This window comes from Protopterus annectens, chromosome 16.part0, assembly GCF_019279795.1.
Source record: "Protopterus annectens isolate FY-2018-M chromosome 16.part0, PAN1.0, whole genome shotgun sequence".
NCBI lineage: Eukaryota > Metazoa > Chordata > Ceratodontiformes > Protopteridae > Protopterus > Protopterus annectens.
In genome coordinates, this window is record NC_056750.1 from 804,610,582 (window position 1) to 804,627,859 (window position 17,278).

Consider the following 17,278-nt stretch of genomic DNA (forward strand, 5'->3'; position numbering starts at 1 on the left):
ACAGAGAGGCAAGTTTTGCCCTGCAAAATGAAATAAACACAGCAATCAATCACTTTAAATAGAACGTATATCGCACCAACAAATGTATATACTATACAGATCATGCTCTATGATGAAAGCTCCGTGCACAATACACCAGTCTTTGAAGACAGCAGACACGCAGTCTTTCCAAAGTGGGAGAGAAGATACCTTTTTTCATCCTCTTTGGGGGGGGGTGCACAATTAAATAGACTAAGTCGGTCTCTGACTGAATTTGTCTGTCTCCGACTTGAACAACTGTTAGTTTACTTGATGACAGAAGTTATCCACATTACAAAGACTAGATGCACAATCTTTTGTATATTATCTAACACTACCAGACCTCAGTTAACATCACCTTAGTTTATTTACATAAACTTTGAAATCACTAGATATCTTAATTTCAATGAATGAAGCAAAAACTAAAACACTTAACACACATACACTAGAACAGGCAAATATTTACGTAAAAATCTGGAATAAAAAACTTCACACTGCAAACAAAAGTAATTTTGAAACATGTACTGCAGTGGTGGTACTGCGGTAGCGTTATCGCCTCCCAGTAAGACGCTGTTTGGTTTGATTTTCAGCTAGAACGTCGTGTGTGGAGACATGCGTGAATGGGCGTACCTTCGTTGAAGGTTGTGCGTCAGAGCTGGCAACTCGGTACGTAAAAATCTACTGGCGACCCCTAACCGAGAAAAGCTGAAAGACACAAACAAACTAATGTACATCACGTGCTATTTAGAAAAGGCTTAAAACAAGTTTTAAGCATAAAGTAGCAAATATTTGAAATATTTCTTCTCTTAGCAGGATGTCCTTAAAGGTAACAGAAGACTTGGATTCCCTGTAGAAACTTTGGGAATACAGAAGATAAATGCAAGTTACTTTTACTGTTCTGAAAGCATTACAAATAAACTTACCAGTAACAACAGTGGCAACAGACAAACTTAAGCAAAAAGGCAGACATTACAATATTTAAGCCTACCATTTACAAGATCAGAAATTTTAAACTACTGTCGACAATAAGTAAAACAGAAAAATGTACAATGGAGAACTGAACAAACATTTGTAAATTGTTCTGTTGCAACCAGCAGAGACTACAAGTAAAGATACAATGTCTTTCATTAGGTATTTCTTGACCAAGAACACAAACAGCTTGAAACACAATTATGGTAAGACAGAGCAAGCAAACATTTTTCAGTGCCTAGACGGGAAGAAAAACTCACTGAAAAATACTATATACTGGTTTCTTTTAGGGGGATCATAAAAGTTATTTTAATTTTGAACACATTAATATTTGATCCACATAAACCACAGCAGTCTTGTAATTTACCAAACTATTTGTGCAGTTCTCTGTGCACAGTAGAGTTTAAAGTATTACTGTAACAGTAGATGTTCTAATGCATCACCTTGCAGTAGCCTCCTCCCAGCCAGTGCATCTTTCAGGTGCTCCCCCTGTTAAAACACACATGAAGCATTCATGTAAGAGGTAGCAGGAGTACTAAAAAGCTTCACTGCATTTTTTGCCCAAGAAAATGCCAAAAACCCAGAATACAAGTGTACAAGTGCCAGGAAACAAAGCAAGCGATGCGTGCAACTATTTGCAAAACATCGGGGGGGGGGGGCAGAGAAAAGGGGGTTGGAGGGAGGGACTGCTATTGCAATGGTGATGCATTAGAACATTTACAGTGTACTCTGCAAAATGATCACCGTTGCAGTAGTCTAAACTATGGGGGCAGATTAATATAGCTCAGATAGGCATACAAATAGAGGGAGGAAGGCAATACCAAAGATTCCAGCAGCCCCTGGAGAATGGCTGTTATCAAACCCAGTTCTGGACCTGAACAGGAATCCAATTTGCAATATGTTGTACATATATGTACGGAGAATATGAGCTGCCTGTGTAGCTCTAGAGAGAGAAGACTTCTCTCTCCTCTCTTGTTAGGTTCAGGAAAAAAGTATAGCTGTTGAAGTAAACTTGCTTTAATAGCAGATGTTCGAATGATCACTGCTGCAATGGTATTAGCTACATGGGTTATATCAGCAAACAGGAACAAGATACTCTGATTTTTCTCCCATTTTGGAGAGAATTGTTAGGCAGGCATGGGAAATTGTCAGTGAGGACAATTCTATTGGCTCTTAGTTTCCTAAACATATAGTGTTTTCTTATGGTTGATACAACAATTTAAAAGAACTGCTGAACAGAAAAGGTTTAAAATTAAAATGTGTGGATGTAATACGTAAAACTGTTGGAACCTATAGTTGTGGAAAATGTTCAGTATGTAATAGTGTTAAAAATTTAGATGGCAGAAAAATTAATGGAAATTTGTATAGGGCCAATGAATATTACAATTGTGACAGCTGTGGTGTTATCTATAAAATAGGTTGTGACTGTGATCCAGTTTCCTGGTATATTGGTCAAACCACCAGGAAGGCTAAAGTACGAATTTTGGAGCACTTGGGAGATGTGAAAAGACAGAGGTCAGAGAGTCCTGTTGTCATGCACTTCTTGTCTAAACATAAAGGGTCAGACAAGAGTTTATTCTTTAGTATTATAGCGCATCTGACATAGTGATGGGAATTTTAAAAAAACGATTAAACAGACTAGAGAGTAACTTTCATACTTTATGTCCTTATGGAATGAACTTGGAAAAAACTTGAACGTTTAGACTTGTTCTTCTTTCGGCTTTTCCCAGTTAGGGGTCGCCACAGCGGAACTCCGGTCCGCTAATGATTGGCAGTAGATTTTTATGGTGCCGAGGTGCCAAACAGATGCCCAACCTTCAACGAAGGCACACCCATTCATGCATGTATTTTGAACGCCACTCGACCGCGGGGAGGACATGCAGACTCCACACAGAATGCGCTCCAGCCGAGAATCGAACGGGAGAATCTCTTGCTGTGAGGCAACAACGCTACCTCTGCAACACCGCTGCTTCTGGGTAAAATGCAATACTCCATTATATTAAAAATTCATACATTGACAAATTATTAATATTTATAAACGATTCATAAAAATGAAGAAATTTGGAAGTATTGCAATACAACAATATAAGAATTTTAATGTCAAATAATAGTGTATATAGTTAGATGTAAAATGAATACACAGACAGTCATGGGTTGATTTAATTTGAGAGAAGGAAAAAGTATGTATAATGTGATGTTGAATGTAGAAATGGTAGTGTAGTGTAATCTGTACTTACATAGTATTAAAATTCCATTAGTCTGTTTGATGTTTATTGAAGCATATTCCATTTTAAATTTAGCTTTTTGGTCATGGAGAATGACATATAATGTTGAAAGATAAAATATACACTGACAATATCTTAAAAATATGAGTTTTTGCAATTACAATTTTCATACTGTCATTGAAAAATATGAAAAATGAAATATTGATGCATTTAAAGATAGATGCATCTAAAAGTTTTAAGACATGCAATGTTGCTAATGTAAGTACATTTGTTGTTGAATGAAGAAATGGTAGTGCAACATGCATTCAAGAATGTGACTACAAACTACAATTTCACTAGTCTGATGTTTAAGTATTTTTTGCTTTAAATACTGGCTTTGTAGTAAGATAATTACTTAATTAACTATGAAATGGGTTGAAAATTAATTGAATAATTGGAAAGATGAGCTGTATATATAGGGGGTACATTTGTAATGTTAAAATGTTCCAACAGAAGGCAAGAAGCCGAGGTACCAGAATGTGTATTAATAACAAGTTTTTGTGTCCTTATCAGTGGTGTTCCTGTTTGCTGATGTCTTTTGGAGATTTATTGGTGCTTATGTATGTAGAATTAGTCTACATGGGTTATACCCTGCCAAGGGTCTAAAAGCCAGCCAAGCTTTAGGCACCTTCCACATGCCCAAACTGTCAGACAGCTCGAGCTGAACTGACTAAAAAACAGGTTTGAGCACCAAGCCCTTCAGAGTTCTGCTGCCAACAGAGGGAGACAGGCCAAGCCCTGAAAGGGCAATGTTAGAACAAAACCAACCAACCACACCTTGTCAAACACAGAAAACAAAAGAAGAAGATGGAGGGAGTGAGTACTGCAGCAGTGGTCATTCGAACATTTACTGTCATAATAAGTTTACCTAAACAACAGCACTATGTTCCTTGCATTGTTGCAGTAGCTGTTGCTATATGGGTAGAGTACCTTAACTTACTACAGTTGGGAGGAGGAGGAAGAAGAAGAGTCCAGAAGCCTCTGGAAAACAGTCCTTGCAGTGCCTGATCTAGACCTACAGAAGGTATAAAGCTTAAAGTGCTTTGCAAAAGTAAGTACAGAGGAATAAGTTGCAGCTTCGAGAAAACGTCTAGGATACTACCCTTTATAAAAGGCCATAGATGAAGCCAAGGCCCTAGTAGAATAAGCCTTGGCCTGGCTGGAAAAATGTTGTGGCGAGTATATAAAAAGGTAATAGTCAGACAACCATTTGGAAATGGTATGTATTGACATAGGTTGTTCATTTTTCTTACCTTCACAAGAAAGATCTGAAAGATTTAGTTTAGTCAAGGTAAGTACCCGAGTTGTCAGTGAACACTAAAAGGTATGGAATATCCTGTCTCCCTCATTTTTAAGATCAGTTAAAAAAAAATGGGGGAAATGGATAGTTTGGCCTAAAGCAGACCCTGATATCGGTTAGGCATAAAGATAGGTTAGCTCTCAAAGAAACCCTGTCTCTGTGGAAAATGAGATGGGGTTCACAGCATAACAGCTTGCAAATCAGATACTCTTCTTGCAGAGGTCAGAGCAATCAGTAAAACTGTTTTCCATGTCAAGAACTTCAAATCAGCCAGATTAGCTGGTTCAAACGGAGTAAGCCTTAGCTCAAACAGAAAATTCTGATGCAAAGAAGGGACCACCGTTTTTCTTGGAGACGCAAGTAAAAATCCTTTCAAAAACCTTTCAATATAAGAAAGCCCTGAAAGAGGAGGAACCATGGGCAAACATGCAAAAACAGCCAATAAATGAACATTGATATAGTAAGCAAGGCCACGGGAAAGTAATTCTCACAAATTTTGTAAAACCTGAGAACAGCTAGCCCCAAACAGGTGCTGGGTATGCAGTTGTTACCAACCAGAAAAAAGTTTCCATTTTAAATATATGGATTTTCTCTACTAGCAGGCTTTCTTGCAAGCATTACTACGTGCTGCACATCCTCAAAAAAGTTAAGTACTTATCATAACATTCCATCTGTTATCCACTTTCACTCTTCCTTAACCAACAGATTCGGATCAGAGACTCTGATCTGACTCGGTCTCTTCTACCATATCTTTAGATCCAACACTCTCGAGCTCCTCCCTAGAACCACAATGCAGCGTCAACCGAACATACATCAGATCAAGTTTGCGGACTCTAAATATAAAAGGGACAACCAGGTAAAAAATATATTAACAAAGGCAAAAATGGAAGCTGGAGCTCAAGGAGCAGAGTTTCCTGTAAAAACTCTTAGGTCCTTCCAGAAGCAAAGGATGGGGGCACGTGGGCAGGAATCTGAGGAAGAATGAAAATGGACAACACAGGTAGAATGTTATGGCGAGTACTTAACTTTTTTATTTTTTATCTGATGCTGTTCTTTTCAGTCATTCCTCAACTGATTGGAGAGAGTCCCCAGTCACTCAAAACCTTGGGTGGCCCGCATGGAATTCAGGACTACTGCAGAGCCAAAGGCTGCTAAGTTCCTGGAAACCAAATCTAAATTGTAAGGAGCAGTAGAAGTGTGAACATTAGTCCAAGCTGCAGCTGCACAAATATCATCCAAGGAAGCCCTTGACCAAAAAGCTGAAGAGACGCCATAGACCTTCTGGGGTGACCTCTCCGAGGCATGGGCAAGGATGAACCTTTTTAACCACAGACAAAGGTGACACAATCAGCCAAAGTAACTTTAGAGAAAGTTTCCTCCTGTCCTAACAGATTGGGCAGACCAAAACAACTTGTTGGTTTTCCTGACATCTTTGGTTCTACGGAGATAAAAGCAAAGTTGTCTATGGACATCCAATAGATGCAACATATCCTCTTCTTTAATTGAAAAGTTTGTAAAGAAAACTGGGAGATTAACGACCTGGTTTATGGTGGACTCGAAAGCTACCTTAAGCAAAAATGGTGGGCTGGTCTGCAAGGACATCCAGTCTTCCTGGAAAACTAGGTACAGAGGTTTGAAGCCAGACCCTGGAGGTTTGATACTCGTCTAGTTGATGTGATACCGACAAAAAAAAAATAAATAAAAAAATAAAAAAAAAAAAAAAAAGGTTTCAGTGTAAAAATTTTACATCTTCCCTGGCTGATCGCTCAAAGGGAATAGTTTGGGTTAAGGCTTGAAGCACAATAGTGGAGGAGTAGAGTCCTTTAATGGTCCTTTGAGAAAGGCTTTACATATAGTTTAGAAGAAGCTAAGATACACTTATTATTTTCACAAAGGTGGAAATTAGAAATGGCAACCAAGTGAACTTTAATAGTTGAAAAACTAGTGCCTTCACTGAAAATTAAAGCTAGAAATTCAAGGATAGACGGCACAGGTGCTGAAAAGGGACCCAGGTCCTTGCTAAGGGCCCAGAAAACTAAGTTCTACCATTTGCTTCTGCAAATCCTTCTAGTACAAGCCTTTTGATGAGATAAGATATGAAGGAGTGGGAAGGAGAGCCTGAGCTGCCTAGCATCAAAGGAATTGGAGAAACCATGTAATCAGTTTGAGGTCTGTTAAGGCCAGATGAGTGATACCAGTCTAGTGAGACAGGTGGTTTGGAGTGGGATCTAGTGTCCATGGAGAATGTAGACGGTAAGGCCAGAGGAAGGGGAACCAAATCTGATGAGGCCAAAAAGGGGCAATGAGGATAACTGCGCTTTTCAAATGGAATGCTTTCTGTAGAAACCTGGGAATAAGAAGCAGTGGTGGAAAAGCATAAAGGAGACCAGGGTGTCTATCATGGACTACAGCTTCTTTCAGGGACTCCTTCACTGGAGGAAGCAAAGCACATGCTGCACTTGTTGTTTAGGTGACAGGCAAGCTGACTGCAGCATGACTGGCCCCATCAACAGAAAATTCTGTCAGTCATTTTGACATTGACAGACCACTAGTGCAGCATTAGAATGGACCTGCATTAGTCTGTCCGCAATCATGTTAGATTTCCCAGGAATGCACATTGCTATTAAAAAGTGACTGGAAGAGATTGCCATCGCCACACACTCATTCCTTCTCGACAAAACTGAGAGGACTTTGTTCTTCTCTGTTGGTTGATGTACCAGACCACTAACTGACATTCTCTGAATGGCAATTGTCCCGGATGGGAGAACTTCTTGAAAGATTTACAATGTTAGGAGAACTGCTCTCACTTCCAAGATGCTGATATGCTTCTTGGCCTCTTTGGGGGACCATGTACCTTGGACCATACTTCCCAAGTACTGCCTTCTCACCCAATCTGGGAGGCGTCCATAGTGGTGGTGGTGGGTAGGAGGAAAACAAATGGATAACCTGCCAACACTTCGTTTGAATTAATCCATCAAAGAAGATATCTTTTGCATGCCTGTGTGACCTTGAGTGGAGTGGTTAAAGGATGTCAAAGAATGCAGCATTCAACTGGCATAGTTAATTGATGTATTTGCATATGAAACCTGGCCAAAGGAACGAGGTTCATAGCAGCTGCCATGGATCCCAAAGCTGTAAAAATCAGTCATGCTGGAAAACAACAATTTTCTATTACTTTCCTGACCTGGGACCTAATCAGTGTCGGAATTTCAGAAGCACTTATAAACTCTAGCCTCTGCACAGGTGCGAGTTGAAACTTGTAACTGACTGCAATGTCTAGATGGGTACACAACTGGAGCAAGTAGTCCCTTGCTTGTGTGAGTCGTTGCCTGGTTGGGGCAGATAGGAGCCAGTCATCTAAGTATGGAAACACACTGAATCCCAGCAGTATCAAGTCAGCTGCCACTGCCATACAGTTGGTGAACAACCCAGGGGCTGTGGTGAAACAAAAGGGGAGTGCACCAAACTGACAAAGGCTGGATCCCAGCCAAAAGCACAGATGTTTTCTGGAGTGCCTGTTCATTTTGATGTGATAGTACATATCCTGAAGATCTAATATGCACATCCAATCGTCCTTTGGCAGCAGTGGCAAAATGGGCCAAAATGTGACCATCCAAAACCTTGAATATTGCACAAACTGATTCAGTTTGCTGAGATCCACAACTGGTCTCAAGTCCCCAAGTCTTTTTTGGCACCAAGAAGAACCCTGAATAGGTTCTGAATAGTCTCTTGTCTGGGGGGGGGACCTCTTGAATGACTATCTAGCAGCTTCTCTATTTCTGATGCCACTGCTTCCCTCTGATTGGATGGAGCACCGGGAACGTTTTTAATTTTAGTTGGTGGAATTTGGGACAAATGGTACTTCATAATCTCTGGATAGGATTCTCTGCACCCAGCAATCTTTCATTAAAGATACCCAGGCACTCTGGTACAGACAAGTGTCCTCCTACTGCTTTATGCGAGAAGGAATCTCAGAAGCCCTGGTTCTGCAGCCCACCTCTGCCACAGCGACAGCATCTTCCATTTGAGTTCCTATCTCTGGCTCTTGGGGGAAATATCTCCATGTGACTCTTAGAAAGGACCTTGGGATTTATGAAACCACATTTTCCTACCTCACTGTCAATTCCTTGAAAAAGGTTGTTGAGGAGTTGAAAAACGTATGTCCACGACAGACAGGGTCTTTCCCTCTTGCTCAAACCTGGAGATCATGCCCTTTACCTTGGGGCCAAGCAAGAAAGAGCCCTCAAAGGGTGCATTGATGACAAATACTTAAAGGGCTCCAGAAAATCACAGTCACATTCAGGCGTGTCTGCTAATGGCTATGCCTGAACCCAACGCCCGAGAAGTACCTTCCTCTGCATGGGAGATCAGCCTCATGGGTATGTTAGAAATAGACTGGTGGGTGGCCAGCTGTGAGAAAATTCTATTTTGGTCCTCAGCAGACATTGACCCAGAAAGAGATATGGAAAACTATTTTGTCAAATATCTTTGCAATCTTGTCAAATGTGCCGGATAATACATTATCTGGCGTGCAAAGGTCACTGAAGCATATATGCACTTACTAAATTGATCTATGGCCCTGGACTTCCTATTAGGGGGATGGAGAAAAGAACCCTGTTCTGCAAGCTGTTCCTTGGTGGCTGCTGCTACAACAATGGCATCAATCAAGACTCCTTTGCTCCTGCATGCCCGGTCCTTAGGAATAGCTAGAATTTTATCAGGTCTTTTAAGGACTGGCTCTACAGTATCCAGGTCTTGCCAAGCCTGGTGAGAAAAGATCTAAGAGTTCATCAGCTGGGTGAATCACCTAAGAAGTAGACCAGACGTGAAAGTGTCCAGAAACACCAGATCAGAAGACCAACCACCTTTTTGTTTCAGGAGCTCTAAGAGGTCTGCAAAGCAGAGGTCATCAGGTTGAAATCTGGGGGACCCCTCCTCATCAAAATCTGTGTCCTCTCAGAGATTCTGGAAGGGGAATCTAGGTGTCTCCTTTTACAAGTTCTCTTCCGAGTGACTGCCTCAGTGGGGTGGTCTGGAGAATTACCAGAAGAGATGAAGATGTCCTGAGGGACTGACTGGAGATTTGATCGGTCTCATTGGAGTGGATGAATGAGACTCAGATCAAAGAACCTGAGGAGGCAAAGTCTGATCTGAAGAGGGCAGGGATATCCTTTCTCTAGACAAAGAGTAAGCCCTCTGCACAACCTCAAAGGCAGAATGCCTAGAGGAAACAGTCGATGGCAAAGAAGACAATAATTTCCGAACCATTGCCTCCTGCAACCCCACCAGCATTCCACAGAGGAAGGAGCTGGACCCAAGGGGGAGAGAGAGCTCTAAGAGCTTTGAAGTAGATACCAACCCCCTGGACCCATCACTGACACTTCAGCTCTGAGAGTCTTCCTGCTCTAAAAGGCACGAGCCTGGGTAAAATTACTGGAGTCACAGAACAAACTGTTTTTGGATCCAGTGAGGACACCCCTAGGGGGTCTCGGATCCAATGGCTCCAAAACAGTAGGCCTAATCAGAAAAGGAGAGACCAAGGGGGTAGTGGACAAAGGGCAGCTCATGGATCTGGTCACAGTTAGAGCCGAAAGCACCCCCTTCTGGATCCAAGCTCTGAAAACATTTTCTCATCATCCTGTCCACATCAGCTTCAGATAAGCTTCTGGAAGACTTGAGAAGATGTGGAAGATGGAGGTCTGGAATGCCTGCAGGAGGATCCTTCCATAAAAGGTGAAGGGAGCTGTGAAGAGACTGGATCTGGTAGGAGCAGAGGAGTTCGGATCTGGGGCGATTTAGATTTAGAACCGGTCATAACTGAAGTTGTCAGATCCAAGTTTTTTAGTACCTTAGTTGGAGACTCTGATGAAGGAGGCAATGAGAAAGAGTGGTCCAAGGAATGCCAGGATGGGACAGAGGAACAAAGTTCCTTAAATAGTCAACTGACTAGTTGGACTGCTCTTGGTTTTTGGGTGTTCCTGAATTATTTTTGACACACCCTTGCCATTACACCAAAACTGGATGAACAGTTAGAGAATTAAAAGAGGGCGGAAAATCTAAACAGGTATCCTGATTTAAACTTATCCCTTTCACCACACTTTTTGAACTCTGCAACAATGAAACCAAAAAAGTGAATCCACATCCAAAAGAGAAAATAAAATCTAATTATTCATATCCTCTTAGGAGGTTCTGAACATGTAGCCAAGCAAACCACATCAAAACCGTGCCAGAGGCCATAGCCCTGGAAGAATTGCCAACAGAGTCATGTGCACACTGTAAAACAGTCAGCAGTGATTAGTACAACAAAATAAATTAAATTATTTAAAGCAGGTGTTTCCTCACAAAAAGAAACTATAGACCAAACATTCCTCATAGTTTAAGAATTGGTCAGAATAAATATTAACATGCAAGCCTGACCATTCAAAACTCTGAAAATCAAAGTTGCTGTAAGAATAGACTATTTGCTCATACCAATCAATAATCTTTCCATCCTTATCAGAGAGTTAATACTCACCTTAATTCCTATTTAGCAACAGCAGGAATAACTAAAGCTATAACTGCCCAGTCAGGTATTTAAAAACAGACTTGAGAAATTCTTTCCATTCTCGCTGCCTTTTTAGGGGCAGCAGACTATCAAAAAATACAGGCACAGACACACAGATCCTCCAAAGCTGACAGAACTGGAGGAAATGGTGAAGGTTCAAGAAATTCCTTCTATAAGAGCTCATAAAAGTTTGAGGGACTGAGAAACCACAATGCCCTCCCACTGAAAACACTGGCACAATCTGGGAATAATCTCAGAAAGGGGAACCCCAAGTGGAGAATCAAAAACCAAGCTTTCCTGACTCTAAATAAAAAAAAAACTGAAGAGAAAACCAGCCTCTATCATATCATCTCCCTGTCCATATTCAGAATCTTGAATCTCTTCAAAATGAGTTTTCCTCTTTCTTTTACAAGAAAGCAATAACTAGAAAGGACCAAAAACCTAAATAAAACCCTAAGACAGCCAACACTAACTTCTAACAAAATTTGAGCAGAAGTAGATACATGTTTCGTTTCTTTTTGACACAAAAAAATAGGGCCAACAGTGTTATGAATGGCAGCAGTAACTTCCCCAGGGATGGGCACAACATTCGGACAAAACAGGGAAGTCTTCCCGGTTACCTCTCCTAGGGCCAATAAGAGTGCCTCTCCGTTGTCGACCGAGGGGAGATAAACAGCCACAGAAGACATGGCTAATCCTTGGTCCATAAAAACTGTTGATGCTACACCAGAGACATACGGTATAAAAAAGACAGCTGCCTGATGTACAACAAATGCCCACAGCAAAGACACCCAGTTGTGGCTGAGGCAAATTGCTAACCTGCTGTGGTGGCAAAGGATGATGGTTTAACTTTTTCTTTTTGTAGGTGGAAGGAGGATCAACCTTCAGGTAGACCGTTCCATATTTGAGGCAAAAATAGTGTCTCTTTCTCAGGGACAACAAGCAGCAAAGCCAGTAAATATTTAAAGTCAAGTCACTTTTTTCACACAAAAACACAATAATAAAAAGCAGTTTAAAACAATTGCCAACTCCAAAAAGTAAACCAAACAATTTCTCCACAGAAAAAACATTTTTTAAATACTTTAACTGACATATAGAAAATAGTGTTTTCATTTAAAAGTACAACACAGTCTCATGGCAGCCAGTTTTTTTCTCCTAAAGGAAGTAATAATAATCAAAGAAAAATAGAAGTTATGTACTTACCATAACTTGGCACCAGTGTTGTCCATTTTCATTCTTCCTCACTGTTGGCCACATTTTCAAGATTTAAGATCTGAGCGTCAGGCTCCTCCTTCTCCCATAATGCATCATACTGTCCCTAACTCCTCAGACCACGTTTTTGTTGCCCTATATAATCAATTATAACCCAGAAGAAAAACCTAGGACAGATCAAAGAATCTGGGGCCCAAACCATGCATCTGTGGGCTCCAAAACCCTCTAGGTAACTTCTCAAAGAGACGGGCTGAGGAATGGATGGGTGGGACGTGAGGAAGAATGAAAATGGACAACACAGATCCCAAGTTATGTCACGTACATAACTTCTATATCTGATTTTGTCCTTTTCATTCTCCCTCACTGAGTCAGAGTCTCCAGCTATGCAACTCCTAGGTGTCTCTTCAGGATATGCCAGAGCGCTGTCAAGCCAAAGGATGCCTGCCTCTGGAGACATTGTTCAATTTATTATATGAGACAAATGTACGAATCTTACACCAAGCGGCCGCAGCACAAATCTCATCAATTGAGGCCCTGGCAGAAAAAGCTGATGAAGTGGCCATGGATCTAGTAGTGTGGACTAGTTAATTCAATAGGAGTAAATAGCAGAAATGCAATAAGTTATCTATTTAGCCAAGGTGATATTGGATACTGCTTGGCTAAAGTGATTAGCTGAAAAGGATATAAAGAGCTGATCAGATTTTCTGTGCTTTTTTGCCCTGTGCAGATAGAAAAGCAACTGTTTATGAACATCAAGATGTAAAGTACAGTTTTGTACCTACCATAAATGTAGATGTCCGAGAGGTATGCATCTGCAGTCCTTACAAATGGGTTGTCCTGGCCTCAGGCAGCCCTTCGGTCGGCCGGATTCCAAAGTCTGGGTCTGGCCTCGGCTGATGTCGCACTTCTGCGGGTATAAAGGCATCAGCCGACGCCATTTTCCTCAGTGTTTCTTGCCCCAGATGCCAGGTGCCCTCTAGGAAGGCTAAATTTGGATAAATGCAAATGTTTCCAAACAATAGAGAGCAAATAGAAATAAACATGTATATACATATATACAAACAAATACACCATAATAGATTCCCCCAGCTAGCTACAAGATGGGCATATACCCTAGGAGTACCACAGAGGGGAAGGAGGGTGGGTAATCCTGACTGCAGATGCATACCTCTCGGACATCTACATTTATGGTAGGTACAAAACTGTACTATGTCCTTCAAGGATGCATCTGCAGTCCTTACAAATGGGTAGAATACCATAGCCAAACTGGGGGAGGAGGCACTAAGTTTATGGTGTAGTTAAGTTCCCTTGCAAAACAGCAGTGGCAAAACCTGCTCGGGATCTGCAGTATAAAGGCAGATTATAATGCTTGGCAAATGTATGCATGGAGCTCCAAGTAGCAGCCTATAAAATGTCTTTGGTAGCCACTCCTCGTAAGAAAGCTGTAGTAGTGGCTGTAGCCCTTGTGGAATGAGGTCTGATGTTTTCTGGAGTTGTCTTTCCATGAAAAGAGTAACAAAATCTAATGCAATTTCCTATCCATTTTGAGATCATTTGTTTTGAAATTGCTTTTCCTTCCATTCCTGTTGCATATGCTACCAGAAGCTGGTCAGTTTTTCTATTGTTCTTGGTTCTGTCCAGGTAGTAGCGCAATTGTCTGTGTACATCCAAGGTATGCAGCAATCTTTCCCCCCTGTTCTGTGGGTTGGGGAAGAATGTTGGTAGGTGTATTGCTTGGTTTAAAGATACCCTGGAGACCACTTTTGGCATAAAGGTAGGATTAGTTCTCATGGACACTCTATCCTGATGGAAGATAAGGAAGGGCTGTACTGCCATTAATGCCTGTAATTCAGAAACCCTTCTAGCTGAAGTGATTGCAAGCAGGAATGCAGTCTTCCAAGATAAGTACTGTAATTCTGCTGTTGCTGCTGGTTCAAAAGGGGGGAGTGTTAACTTTTCTAACACAAAGTTCAAGTCCCATGTAGGCAATGGTGGTTTCCTTGGTGGTTTTACATTTTTAATTCCTCTGAGAAACTGTCTGAGTAGAGGTTGGGAAAAGACTGGAGGAAACATGTTGTATTCTGCTGAAATTGCTGATGCATGAATCTTAATGGAGGAGTAAGACAGACCATTGTGGAAAAGCTCTGCTAAATATTCCAGGATGTTAGCTATGTTTGCCAATGATGCATCTAATCCTTTTGTTGCACTCCAAGAGAGATATATTTTCCATTTTGCTGAATAAGTTTTCCTTGTTGAGGGTCTACGAGCCTCCAAGATAATGTCTCTAACCCTTTGAGATAAATCTGGGTTATTTTTCCTTATGTAATGTTCCAAGCAGCTAGCTGCAGTGTTTTCAAGTTTGGATGTAGGATTTTGAAGTTGTTCTGTGTTAGCAGTAGAGGTATTAGGGGGAGAGGCCATGCGTGTTCCCGGGACATACTCCTCAGTAGCGGGTACCAATGTTGCCTTGGCCAATCTGGAGCTATCAAGATGATCCTCGGGTGTTCTTCTTTGATCTTCAGTAGCACTTTGTGCATCAAAGGAAGACGTGGGAATGCATATGCTGTCAGGTTTTCCCAACTGAAGGATAGGGAGTCCACCTTCCAAGCAAGTGGGTGGAATGTCCTTGTGGAGAATTTTTTCAATTGGTGGTTGTGTGGGGATGCGAACAGGTCTATTTCTGGCAGTCCCCATTTCCTTGTGATGGTTTTGAAGATGTCTGGATGCAGCATCCATTCGTGGGCATCCGTGGTGGTTCTGCTTAAGATGTCTGCTAGTATATTTTCTTTTCCTGGCACGAATATGGCTTGGAGCTGAATGTTGAGGCTCAGGGCCACATTCCAGAGGTCCATTGCCATCCGGCATAGAGGGTATGAATGTGTGCCTCCCTGTTTGTTGATATACCACATAACTGTGGTGTTGTCCGTCCTTATCAGCAAATGACCCTGTTGAAGAAATGGTCTGAATGTCTGAATTGCCTGTTTTACTGCCAGCATCTCTTTTGATTTATGCGTAGGTTCATCTGGTCTTGAGTCCATAAGCCTTGTATACACTTGTCCACCATGTGTGCCCCCATCCGAGGTCTGAGGCGTCCGTGGTGATAGTCTGGCTTGGGTGAGGACTGTGGAAGGGCAGTCCTTTGTTCAATTGACAGGCCTGGGCCCACCACTGGAATTCTTGCTTCAGGCATGGAATTATTGGAATTTGGGTCTCTAGGCTGTGCTTGTGCTGAGACCATAAATTCCTCAGGTACCATTGTAACTTCCTCATATGTAGTCTGGCATGTGGAATTATTATTATGCAGGATGCCATGTAACCCAGGGCTTGCAGGATTTTCCTTGCTGTAAGCTGGTTCTGCGTTGTTAATGCCATGAAATAGAGTGGTAGCTGCTTCTGTTTTTCTGCCGTGAGGAATGCCATCTGGTTTGATGTGTCCAGTTCTGCACCCAGGAAGGTTATCCTTTGGGGTGGTATCAGCCTTGACTTTTTTGTGTTGACTGTGTATCCCAGGGCTTGCAGCAGGTGAATAACCTTTTCCAAATCTTTTGTTACTTTGTCTTTGCTGTCCGCTTGTAACAGGCAGTCGTCCAGGTATGGATAAATTTGAATTCCCTGAAGCCTGCAATGAGCAATTACTGATGCCAGGCATTTCGTGAATACTCTGGGCGCAGTAGATAAGCCAAAAGGCAATGCTGAGAATTGATAATGCTCTGATCCTGCAAGAAATCTGAGGTATCTTCTGCAATTTGGTCGTATGGGGACGTGCAGGTATGCCTCCTTGAGATCCAGAGTCACCAGCCAAGACTCCTTGCCCAGCATGGGAAGAAGTTGCTGTAGGGTCAGCATTTTGAATTTTAGAACAATGAGATATGTGTTTAGAGCGGACAGGTCGAGGATAGGTCTCCATTGGTTTTCCTTTCTTGGTACTAGGAAAAGCCTTGAATAAAATCCTTGTCCTTGTTCCATAGCCGGTACCTTTTCTATAGCTCTCATCCTTAGTAAGTGGTCTATTTGCTGTAGAGCGTTTGTCCTTTGGTTTGGAGGAAGGTTTGGCATTCCTCTCTTCCTTGGAAGAGTATGGAAGTGAAACCTGTAGCCTTTGTCTATTGTCTGTAAAATCCATTTGTCTCCTGTAATGTAATGCCAATTTACTGAAAATAAGGCTAATTTTCCACCTAAGGGTGCTGCCAGTTGTTCCCTGGTAGGCGGTTTCAGAGCCAAGTCACTGTGATTGACCTGTAGAAGTGGTAGTGGCTGGATCTGTGGCAGTAGTTCTCTGGCTGTTAGGCTGCCACTGACGTCCCCTGTAGGCACCTCTGGACTGACCTCTGCCTCTAGGGCGTCTTATTTCTGCCCCTCTGTGCTCTGGTGGTGTCTGGAAAGGACCAATTCTTGGAAGGCCAGTTCCTACTAAACCTCGGAGGCTGGACCTGTAAGAAATCCTTGACTGTCTGGACAGATTTAGCTTTTTCTTCCACCTTCTTCAACACTTGCTGTGCATGGGAACCAAACAAACTGTGCTTTTCCATTGGTGCATCTAGAAGCTTTGACTTTACATGGTCTGGTAAGGATTGCTCTTTTAACCATGCATGCCTTCTGATCACTGTACCAGTCATAGCTGATCTAAAGGAAGCCTCCAGTGAATCATAGCCGCATTTTAAGGAATGATTACTGACCTGCTGAGTGTTATGCACCAAATCCTGAAGGGACTTACGGTCTAACGGTTCAGGCGAGGACAGTTTTTTAGTGAGCTGATCTAACAGGAATTCCTGATACTGAATCATGTGGAACTGACAATTTAAGGCCCTAGCCGAAAGAGTAGCAGAAGTATAAACTTTTTTACCCCATCTCTCCAATGCCCTAGATTCTCTTTCAGAGGGGAGGGGTTTTTTGGCAGAGGCAGCTGTTACAGCTTTTGGGCCCTGTGAAATAGTTTCTGGATCTGCAATAGGAGCCTTATACAAATGATAA

At 41.9% G+C, this 17,278-nt stretch overlaps 1 protein-coding gene across 1 annotated transcript in view; it reads right to left on the bottom strand.

The window, feature by feature from the left end:
• The window catches only part of FKBP15 (FKBP prolyl isomerase family member 15), a 1,242,294-nt gene that overhangs the window by 1,073,423 nt on the left and 151,593 nt on the right, over window positions 1–17,278 (bottom strand). Inside the window, exon 2 of the mRNA XM_044057970.1 lies at window positions 1–20. This exon is cut by the window's left edge and continues 90 nt beyond it. Within this exon, the coding sequence (XP_043913905.1) occupies window positions 1–20 (20 nt within the window). The remainder of the gene's footprint in view (window positions 21–17,278) is intronic.